At 43.9% G+C, this 12,032-nt stretch overlaps 1 protein-coding gene across 6 annotated transcripts in view; it reads left to right on the plus strand.

The window, feature by feature from the left end:
• The window catches only part of LOC132782175 (alpha-actinin-4), a 169,749-nt gene that overhangs the window by 121,159 nt on the left and 36,558 nt on the right, over positions 1-12,032 (plus strand). For 3 of the 6 annotated variants that reach the window (XM_067460987.1, XM_067460991.1, XM_067460989.1), the window contains exon 8: positions 1,140-1,225. In XM_067460987.1, the coding sequence (XP_067317088.1) occupies positions 1,140-1,225 (86 nt within the window). Of the gene's footprint in view, positions 1-1,139; positions 1,226-3,765; positions 3,852-12,032 lie in introns of all 6 variants that reach the window. The other 3 variants (XM_067460988.1, XM_067460990.1, XM_067460992.1) reach the window with 1 other exon arrangement.

The raw sequence follows: 12,032 nt of genomic DNA on the forward strand, positions 1-12,032 counted from the left end.
TCCCCGCATGAGGAGCTGGAGCTGATAGAGAGAGCTCATCTGCCTCTCCCCGGATTCGAACCTGCAACCTGTCGGTCTTCAGTCCTGCCGACACAGGATTTTAACCCACTGCGCCACCGGGGGCTCCATAATAATAATAATAATAATAATAATAATAATAATAATACTTTATTTATACCCCGCCACCATCTCCCCAAGGGACTTGGAGAGGCTTACATGAGACCAAGCCCAACAACACATCAATAAAACAATAAACAATACAATACAATACAATACAATACAGTTAATATAAATCACAAATAAACAATAACACACAAGAATTTAAAAACCTATGGCCAAGCCAAATGTAATAGTTTAAACTTTTTTAAAAAAATAAACACTGGGCATGAACAAGGTAGGATATGTCTGGTATAAGGGTTTTGAGGGAAATGAGGGGAGCGCATTCCAACCCAATCCAATAGTAAAGTGCATTCTGAGGACATATTGCTGGGAATTTTCCTTATTCTGGGAAGGCACACTGGAACAACCACGTTTTCAGGCTCCTCCTAAAGACTGCCAATGTTGGGGCATGCCTGATGTCCTTGGGAAGTGAGTTCCAGAGTTGGGGGGCCACCACCAAGAAGGCCCTCTCCCTTGTCCTCACCAATCGCTCCTGCGAGGGAGATGGGAGCGCGAGCAAGGCCTCTCCAGATGATTGAAGAGATCGTGTGGGTTTGTACACGCAGGTAGACGGGTCCCAAATCATTCAGGGCTTTGTAGGTCAGAACCTGCACCTTGAATTGGGACCGGAAAATGAACGGCAGCCAATGGAGCTCCTTAAACAGGGAAGTCGCACCAGTTAGTAACCTGGCTGCCGCCCGTTGTACCAATTAAAATTTCCGGGCCATTTTCAAGGGCAGCCCCACGTAAAGTGCATTACAGTAATCCAATCTGGAGGTGACTAAGGCATGGATAACTGACTTCACTTCTGAATGGATCAAGTAGTTTACATTGTTGACTGTAGTTCACTTTCTCAGGCTGTTATATTTTGCCTACAGAAGAGCGACGGATCTGGTGGACTTGATGACACAAGATCCAATGGGACATCAAGTCAGGGCTTTGCCTTGCAGTGTATTTAACCCTTGTTGTTCACTTTCCAGATATTGTCAACACAGCTCGTCCCGATGAGAAGGCTATTATGACCTATGTCTCCAGCTTCTATCATGCCTTCTCTGGCGCACAGAAGGTACCAGAAGCGACCGAGCCTTCAGCATTAACCGCTCTTCTCTTCTTTTCCTTCCAGCATCCTGTGCTCTCCTGATTTCTCTTGCCAAGGGCAACACCTTCCCAGCACCTCAAACCTCAGCTAGATCAGGGCATGTTCAGAGGTCATTCTCCCCCATAGCTAATTCGTCTTGAGCCTCAACTCTCTCTTTGTTGTCAAATTGAGGCTCAAAATTTGAGGGATTCTGGGCAAAAACGTGCTAAAAGGGGCATTTGAGGTACCTCCATGTTCTTCAGGTAGACCTCCAACCAGTCTAGTATTTTCATAGTTACATTGTCTACCTTTTGCTCAATGGATAAAACAAATTAAATGTAAGCATTGAGTTTTTTGTACATATATTAATTAATGCAAGGATTGGCAACCTTCTATTTAATAAATACAGTTAATTGTATTTAATAGAATCACAGAGTTGAAAGAGACTTCATGGGCCATCCAGTCCAACCCCTGCCAAGAAGCAGGAATATTGCATTCCAAGCACCCCTGACAGATGGCCATCCAGCCTCTGTTTAAAAGCTTCCAAAGAAGGAGCCTCCACCACACTCCGGGGCAGAGAGTTCCACTGCTGAACGGCTCTCATAGTCAGGAAGGTCTTCCTCATGTTCAGATGGAATCTCCTCTCTTGTAGTTTGAAGCCATTGTTCTGCATCCTAGTCTCCAGGGCAGCAGAAAACAAGCTTGCTCTCTCCTCCCTATGACTTCCTCTCACATATTCATACATGGCTATGATGCCTCCTCTCAAGGCCTAGTGTGAGAAACTTTGGTGAAAGAAGCCCCAGGTTAAAGGCCTCATGTGTAAAAGCTGCAGTTTAATATAGCAGGTGTGCCTGTAGTTGTCAGTCTGAGGTAAACCTCAGTGGGAGAATAGGCCTCATTGTTAGGCAGCCTAAGTGTAAGGTAGGCCTTAGTCTGTGAGAGAAGCCACTGTGTGAGGTAAGCCTCGGTATGAGACAGCTCTCCTTTCTTGTAGTTTGAAACCATGGTTCCACGTCCTAGTCTCCAAGGAAGCAGAAAACAAATACTTACGGATAAGAAGAGGCAATTGCTGACTCTTCTTCCTTGGTTGTCTCAGTGGCAATTATTGTCCAGCTCCTACTAATTAAAATGTGACTCAGTTGAAATTTGATGAATCCTGCAGTCTTAAATGTATTTTATTAAGAAATCATCCCTATTGAGTGTGAAACAGGAGGTATGCACTACGTCAGCTGAATGTGGCAGCCCTAAAAAGCTCTTGCTGCTAAAAGGTGATGAGATAAAGCAGAGATGAGGAGACCTGTTCCTCCAGATGTTGAACTCCAGTTCCTATTCTTGGAGTCCTCATGGACAAGAAGTTAAACATGAGCCAACAATGTGATGCTGCAGCTAAAAAAGCCAATGGGATTTTGGCCTGGTTAAATAGGAGTCTAGTGTCTAGATCCAGGGAAGTCATGCTACTCCTCTATTCTGCCTTTGCTAGACCACACCTGGAATACTGTGTCCAATTGTGGGCACCACAATTGAAGAGAAATATTGACAAGCTGGAATGTGTCCAGAGGAGGGCGACTAAAATGATCAAAAGTCTAGAGAACAAGCCCTATGAGGAGCGGCTTAAAGATCTGGGCATGTTTAGCCTGCAGAAGAGAAGACTGAAGGGAAACATTGATAGCCATGTATAAATATGTGAGGGGAAGTCATAGGGAGGAGGGAGCAAGCTTGTTTTTGCTGCCCTAGAGACTAGGACACAGAGCAATGACTTCAAACTACAAGAAAGGAGATTCCACCTGAACATGAGGAAGAACTTCCTAACTGTGGGAGCTCTTCAGCAGTGGAACTCTCTGCCTCAAAGTGTGGTGGAGGCTCCTTCTATGGAGGCTTTTAAACAGAGGCTGGATGGCCATCTGTTGAGGATGCTTTGAATGCGATTGTCCTGCTTCTTGGCAGAATGGGGTTGGACTGGATAGCCCACGAGGTGTCTTCCAACTCTGATTCTATCAGTTCTGACAAACCTGACCAAGTAAATGATAGGTCACCAACATCTGGAGAACCAAAGATTCCCAGCTCTGCAGTGGAGTTTTGTAAACAGATTTTTTTTGTCATGTCAGGAGCAACTTGACAAACTGCAAGTCACTTCTGGTGTGAGAGAATTGGCCGTCTGCAAGGACGTTGCCCAGGGAATTCCTGGATGTTTTGATGTTTTATCATCCTTGTGGGAGGCTTCTCTCATGTCTCCGCATGAGGAGCTGGAGCTGATAGAGGGAGCTCATCCGCCTCTCCCCGGATTCGAACCTGCGACCTGTCAGTCTTCAGTCCTGCCAGCACAGGGGTTTAACCCACTGCGCCACAGATGAGATGACCCAAAAGGACAGAGTCCTGACCCAGCTGAGATTTGGGCTTCTAAGGGCCGTGAAGGCTCACCTTGCCCCTACCCCTTTGCCTCCGCTCCATTGCATGGCCGATCAGGGCCGGGTAGACCTTGCACTGTGCCTTTGACTCTACCTCCGTTTTTCTCTTTTCCTCCTGCGCAGATATTGTAGGCACGCTCAGGCCCGATGAGAAGGCCATCATGACCTACGTCTCCTGCTTCTATCACGCTTTTTCGGGGGCTCAGAAGGTGAGCTTTGGCTGGGTAGGGCTGCTGGCTGCCTCTTTCCAAGGTATCTGACTATTGTAAGCTGTCACTAACTTGTTCCCTAATCAACTTTCTGGAGCATGGCATTGAGACTGGCTTGAAAGGGCTTCGAGAAGACAAGGGGTGGCAGGATATCAACGGCCTAGTAGTCTTGGACCAAAAAAGCTTTTGTCTCAGGGGGCCAGGAAGGCAAAGGAAATAGAGTTATCTATTCTTGGGCATCAGTTCTTGAAGAAGAGCAAGTAAGGAAAGTGTGATGTTGACAACATCTCTTTGCTTACATCCATTTGGATTGTTTTGCTGCTGCCGACAGGTGGGAAGAAACCAAGCCTAGATCCATTAGGAAATGGTGAAATCTCTCAGAAGGAATCTCACATAGTTTCTGTCTTTCCTCCAATTCTTTGCACCTTCATTTGAGTTTTATTATTGATCATGAATGAATTCCCATGCATACTGCACATATCTTATTTGTAGTTCAGAAAACACTTAAAAACAATACAGTAATTAAAATGAAGAACCATTTTAACAAATATAAACTTACTAGTATTTTAATGGGAAGTGTGGCTGATGAGATAGGATTGTTGTTGTTGTTGTTGTTGTTGTTGTGTGCTTCTAAGTCATTTCAGACTTAGGTTGACCCTGAGCGAAGGCCGGGTAAATGACTTTGGAGGGCCGTATCCGGCCCCCGGGCCATAGTTTGAGGACCAATGCTGGCCACATGACCTTGGAGGTGTCTACGGACAGCGCCGGCTCTTCAGCTTCGAAATGGAGATTAGCACCACTCCCCAGAGTCGGACACGACTAGACTTAATTTCAGGGAAACCTTTACATTTGCTATCAGAGTTCATCCTTTTGGAGCAGAATTATATTTGTATTGTTAGGAATTGTGGGAGTTGAAGTCCAAAACACCGGAAGGGGCAAGGTTTTCCTATGCCTGAGATTGCTTGTTGCTTCTCCCAATTAGCATAGATTTGGACAAAATTTGAGGAAGTTACTTTTGGGGGTGACTGCTCCCAGAATCCCCTTAGTCAGCAGAGTCAGTGGTTATGCAGGCTTATCTGGGACCCGGAGTTTGAAAATGCCACATTGTTAAGTTCTGGGACTTGGGAGGTGGCAGAATACTTTACTGAGCTGAGGTTGCATACACCTCTGAGTACCTCAGGTTACCCAGCTCTGCAGATCTCCTTCCATTGCCTTCCTGTGGGGCTGAGAGAGTGAAACACGCCCGAGGTCGGCCAGTGGGTTTCACTCAACAGAAATGATAGCGTATTGTTAAATGGCCTGGACTCTGCACACTTCATTCCCATCACTCAGCATCCGACGGAGGAGGAATTGGAGAAGGGCAGACTTCCTCAATCTGGTAATCGATCCACTTCCCCTGAATTAATTATGGCTTAGCCAAGCAGGCAAATCTCTGTGTATATCAGCAGTAGGCCGAGACCGGGGATATTTTTTCCCTTTGAGATCTGTTGCAGGACTCAGAAAATGCTTCTGTTTTTGTGGGGAAAGCCCTTTGGAGATAGCAAGGGGCTACAAAGTGCTTTTTAAGAAAACAAACAGCACTTGTGGAGGCTTCCTGAAGTTGGGATTTCTCCTTTTCCAGCCAAACCTCTTTCCCCAGGAAGTTCCAATGACCCCACAGGCCACAAAAAGGAACTTGGGAGCCACATGCTCAATCTTCACTCAGCCATATCATGGAAGACCCAGATTCTTTTGGTCTTTCCTGAAATGGGAAATGTTTTCTAAGTGCATTTTCCACTACAACTGCTTGGCAGCATGGAAAGAAAGCTTCTTACACCACAACTTGAGAAAATGCTGTTGGGAGGGCTTTGTTGGGCGAGTGGGCATATTAACAAAAGAACATCCCTATGAATGTATAGCAGAGTAACTTACTAGCAGCGGCGTGACCCACATGAGGCCTTCTCATACCGAGGCTTACCTCACACAGAGGCTTCTCTCACAGACTAAGGACTACCTCACACTGTGAGGCCTTCTCACAGACTGAGAACTTTCTCCCACTGAGGCAAACTAACACAGAGGCCTACTAAGCTACAGGCACATCTGCTTATATAGAACTACAGCTTTTGCTGAGTCATTACATTCATTTAACCCTTTCAGTGCTTGACTCACATTTTTGTAATTAAATTGTAATTAAACCAGTAGTCCAAAGTGATAAAAAGAACCAAAACACACAGACCAATGTTATCTCTTCCATAGGAGGTTTTTCTTTGTAGTAAAATAATATAGTTGCACTATTTACAGTAACAAGGTTTCCATAACAAAAAATAAAGTCCTTTATACTTCCTTCTTTGCTTCCATGCTGGGCTTCTTCCTCATGCAGATAAACAGCTTCGCTCTCACTGAGCCTCCTCTCACAATGAACTTATACTGGAGCTTCACACAGTAGCTTTTTACACACAGATCAATGTTGTCTCTTCCATTGGAGGCTTTTCTTTATAGCAAAATAATATAATTTACTGTTTACAAGAACAAGGTTTCCATAACACAAATAAAGTTCAGCCTTCACACTACAGTTTCACACACGAGAGCTGTCTCATACCGAGGCTTACCTCACACAGTGGCTTCTCTCACAGACTAAGGCCTATCTTACACTTAGGCCTCCTAACAATGAGGCCTATTCTCCCACTGAGGTTTACCTCAAACTGACAGCTACAGGCACACTTGCTTATATCAAACTGCAGCTTTTACACATGAGACCTTTAACCTGGGGCTTCTTTCACCAAAGTTTCTCACACTAGGCCTTGAGAGGAGACATGATAGCCATGTATAAATATGTGAGAGGAAGTCATAGGGAGGAGGGAGCAAGCTTGTTTTCTGCTGTCCTGGAGACTAGGACGTGGAACAATGGCTTGAAACTACAAGAAAGGAGATTTCCTGTAAACATCAGGAAGAACTTCCTGACTGTGAGAGCCGTTCAGCAGTGGAACTCTCTGCCTCGGAGTGTGGTGGAGGCTCCTTCTTTGGAAGCTTTTAAACAGAGGCTGGATGGCCATCAGTCGGGGGTGCTTTGATTTTCCTGCTTCTGGGCAGGGGGTTGGGCTGGATGGCCCATGATGTCTCTTCCAACTCTATTATTCACATTCGGCCTTCTCATAGACTTAGGCCTACCAACATTGAGGCCTATTCTCCCACTGTGTCGTACTCCAGAGCAGGAACACCTAGGCAAAGCAGTAAAATTAGCAAAAACATTAAACTTCTCAAAACAAAGAATAATCCATGAGCTTCAGGGCAAAATAAGATCAATTGGAACAACAATCCATGAAAGAAGGCAGCATGAAAAATCCAATACACAAATCAGGAGCTTGACAAAAACTTGGTACATGAAACTAAGAACACTTGAAAGCAATACTGTCAGGAAATTCCAACGTAGACCCAACTGAGGCAACTCTTTCCCACGAATCAATATAAGGCTTTTCCAGATCCCAACACTGAAAAGAAAGCATTTTTCTTGACATTACCAGCAGATAAAGGTTTCTTATCTCTCTTTTCCTGTAAATGAATTGATCATCTTTGTAACTGAGTTCTCTGTCTCTGTTTATAAAAGCCTTGCTTTCTATCTACACTCATTAATTTCTGCACCTTACAAATCATATTCAGACAGTTGCTCTGAGAAACACTGTGAAGGGCCTCTCCCAGGAATGTGACCTTGTGAATCTTCCTGAGACAGCTCGGACCTCTTGTCTGAGCTTAACTCAGGCCCAGGCAAATCCCCATTGCCAACAGACCCAGGCCCGCCATCAGGAACATCTTCCTCATTCCCATCATGAACATCAGACACAAACACAGGCTGAACAGGCTGACATACAACACGCTGAGGGTTCTCTCACACAGAGGCTTCTCTCATACCCCTCAGGACGACACTACCTCTAGCAAGCTTTGGCTTACTAACTCTTTCAGTGCTTGATTCACAGTTTTGCAATCAAAAATACCTAGTTAATTTTTAAGATTTCTGACAGACTCCAGCTCTCAGACTTCCCCATCCATTGTGGGGGATTCTGGAATTTGTAGTCTGCCTATCCCTGTAGACCAGTGTTTCTCAACCTGGGGTCAGGACCCCTGGGGGGGGGGGTCGCAAGGGGGTATCAGAGGGGTCGCCAAAGACCATCAGAAGACATAGTATTTTTTATTGGTCATGGGGGTTCTGTGTATGAAGTTTAGCCCAATTCTCTCATTGTTGGAGTTCAGAATGCTCTTTGATTGTAGGTGAACTATAAATCCCAGCAACTACAACTCCCAAATGTCAAGGTCCATTATCTCTAACCTCCTCCAGTATTCACATTTGGGCATGTTGAGTATGTTCGTGCCAAGTTAGGTCCAGATCCATCATTGTTTAAGTCCACAGTGTTCTCTGGATGTAGGTGAACTACAATTCCAAAACTCAAGGTCAATGCCTATCAAACCCTTCCAGTATTTACTGTTGGTCATAGGAATTCTGTGTGCCAAGACTGGTTAAATTCAGTCATTGGTGTAGTTCAGAATGCTCTTTGATTGTATGCGAACTATAAATCTCAGCAACTACATCTCCCAAATGTCAAGGCCTATTATCTCTAACCTCCTCCATTATTCACATTTGGGCATGTTGAGTATGTTTGTGCCAAGTTTGGTCCAGATCCATCATTGTTTAAGTCCACAGTGCTCTCTGGATGTAGGTGAACTAAAACTCCAAAACTCAAGGTCAATGCCTATCCAACCCTTCCAGTATTTACTGTTGGTGATAGGAGTTCTGTGTGCCAAAACTGGTTAAATTCAGTCATTGGTGTAGTTCAGAATGCTCTTTGATTGAATGTGAACTATAAATCTCAGCAACTACATCTCCCAAATAACAGCATCAATCTCCCCTTCAACCCCACTAGAATTCAAATTTGAGTGTATCAGGCATTTGTGCCGAATTTGGTCTTGTGAATGAGAATACATCCTGCATATCAGATACGTACATGACAATTCATAACAGCAGCAAAATTACAGTTGTGAAGTAGCAACAAAAATAATGTTATGGTTGGGGGTCACCACAACAAGAGAGAACTGGACTAAGGGGTCGCGGCATTAGGGAGGTTGAGAAACACTGCTGTAGACGATGCTCATGGCTATGATTCAACATTCACGTGGCCTCCTCCAACTCTCAGCAAGTCTCAAAAGTTTTGCCTCGTTCTGCTCAGCAAAGAAGGCCTACATATGGGCAGACTGTGCATTAAGCGGAGGAGAGAAATTACGTCACCCGAATGTTTTTTGCGGTTCTTTTCCAAGAGAACATGGGAAGGACCCTACCTTTGTCTTCCTTTCCCCGCTCCCCATCCCCAGCCAGTGTCTTAACATGTTAGATCTGCCGCCAGTGTGTTTTGCATTAAGGCTGAGCGTTAATTTATTGGCTCCGAATGTGTAAATCCTTTGTAGGCAGGAAGTGGAGCCGTTCTTCCCCTGGCCGGCGGTCTTTCTACATTTTCCAGCTGGAAGAGACAGTTCTCCCCCACAGAAATATACACACACACCAAACTGAATTTGGTTGTACCCCTCGATTTGCAAACAAACACTCCCTAATGTGGGGTGGAAAGGGCCGGACCGTGTAACATGCTAGCTTTGCCAATCCTTTTTAAAAGAACTATCACTATTGTTGTTGTTATTGCCCTTTGTGTCTGATCCGAGGCTTTTGGAGGGAGCTCATCTGGCGTGTTCTTTCCATCAGCTGAGATTGATTAGTCGCCTTGTAGCTACACCGGCTGCCCTTCCCGCCTGCCTCTGTGGTTGCTTTGTCGGTCTTCAGTCCTGCCGGCACAGGGGTTTAACCCACTGCGCCACTGGGGGCTCATGTAAATGGAATAATAACAATAATAATAGAGTAAAATAATAAATAATAAAAATAGAGTAAAATAATAAATATAATAATAATAATAATGTAACAATAATAATAAATATAGTGAAATAATAAATGTAATAAAAATAATAATCATAACCCAAGTATAAGCCGAGGGGGGCTTTTTCAGTCTTAAAAAAGGGCTGAAAAACTCAGCGTATACTCAAGTATATACGGGAAGCCCCAATTAAGAAATCAGATGGTATCATTATGGGCCAAAGCGTACGATTCCAATCTTCCCCTCCATAATACAAACCTCATCCAAAGCAGCTTAATCTTTTCAAGTATGACCTTCCTTCCAACAAACTAGCCATTGCCAGGTGAAATAAGAGACAGGGCTCCAAATTAGTTGGATTGAAAGGTAAATGTCAACTTTAGTGGCTTGTCACATATCAAAGGGACAAGAGCACTGGCCCTTATTTCCCTTGGCTGCCCTGCTGCAAACCAGCTTCATAAAACAAACATAGGAAGAAAAAACCCTGTACTGTGTGGCTTATATTTTCCCTCCTGATAGAACAATGCTTTTCTTTCTTTCCTCCTTTCTTTCTTTTGGCTCTCCTATTCTGTTGGCAATTCATTTCTTCCATGGCTCTCTCTCTCCCTCTTCCCATCCTTTTGTAGACCCTCATCACCCTTTCTGTTGATGTCTGGCTTCCATCTCCTTCCCTTGGACTCTCTCTGCTCCTTGCAAGGTACTTGATCTCTTGATTTTTTCCACCCATCCCATAGTTTCTGTGCCGTTCTTCTGCTTTCTCCTTTCACTTAAACCTGGCTACTGTGCATTATGGAGGGGTGCCTTGGGTAAGTTGGTTTGGAGCTCATGGGAGTTGCAGTCCTCTGGAGGGCCACACTTTACCAGCCTTGAATTAAATGAGGGAATGATAAGATTATGATCATATACAAAAAGAGAAGGGAAGAAAAGATTTGCAAGAGGCTGCAATGTTAAATGCAAATGCAAATTTAAAATTGAAACCCCTAAACCAGCATTTCTCAATCTGGGGGTCGGGAGGGGCCAGCAAAAACCATCAGAAAACACAATATTTTCCATTGGTTGTGGGAGTTCTGTGTGGGAAGTTTGGCCCAAATCTATTGTTGGTGGGGTTCAGAATGCTCTTTGATTGTAGGTGAACTATAAATCCCAGTAACTACAACTCCCAAATATCAAGGTCTGTTTTCCCCCAACTCCACCAGTGTTCATATTTGAGCATATTGAGTATTCATCCCAAGTTTGGTCCAGATCCATCATTGTTTGAGTCCACATTGCTCTCTGGAAGTAGTTGAACTACAATTCCAAAACTCAAGGTCAATGCCCAACAAACCCTTCCAGTATTTTATGTTGGTCATGGGAGTTCTGTGTGCCAAATTTGGTTCAATTCCATCATTGTTCAGAATGCCCTTTGATTGTAGGTGAACTATAAATCCCAGCAACTACAACTCCCAAATGTCAAGGTCTATTTTCCTCCAACTCCACCAGTGTTCATATTTGAGCATATTGAGTATTCATCCCAAGTTTGGGCCAGATCCATCATTGTTTGAGTCCACAGTGCTCTCTATTTATTTATTTATTTATTTATTTATTTATTTGCTTTATTTGTATACCGCATTTTTCAGCCTATATAGGCAACTCAGATGTAGGTGAACTACAATTCCAAAACTCAAGGTCAATGCCCACCAAACCCTTCCAGTATTTTCTGTTGTGTGCCAAATTTGGTTCAATACCATCATTGGTGGAGTTCAGAATGCTCTTTGAATGTAGATGAACTATAAATCCCAGTAACTACAACTCCTAAATGACAAAATCAATCGCCCTCAACCCCACTAGTATTTAAATTTGGACATAATGGGTATTTGTGCCAAATTTGGTCCATAAATGAAAATACATCCTTCAGATCAGATATTTACATTACGATACATAACAGTAGCAAAATTGCAGTTATGAAGTAGCAACAAAAATAATGTTATGGTTGGAGGGTCATCACAATATGAAGAATTGTTTTAAGGGGTCGCAGCATTCGGAAGGTTGAGAAACACAGCTCTAAACAGATACCAGTTTGTAAACAAGAACATAATGGCCTGGTTCAGTCATGTCCAGCTTGGCTTCTTAAGTCAACATAGGCATGAGTCTCATGCTTGCATACCCCTTCCACATAGTGTGCCTTTTGGGTGGGCTATAATTCAGCGCTTGATGGGTCAGTGTTGAACACCCATGATCAGTGTTGTGGAAGGCTTTCATGGCTGGAATCACTGGGTTGTTGTGAGTTTTCCAGGCTATTTATTTATCGTGTCACAGGCAA

This window comes from Anolis sagrei, chromosome X (assembly GCF_037176765.1).
Source record: "Anolis sagrei isolate rAnoSag1 chromosome X, rAnoSag1.mat, whole genome shotgun sequence".
NCBI lineage: Eukaryota > Metazoa > Chordata > Lepidosauria > Squamata > Dactyloidae > Anolis > Anolis sagrei.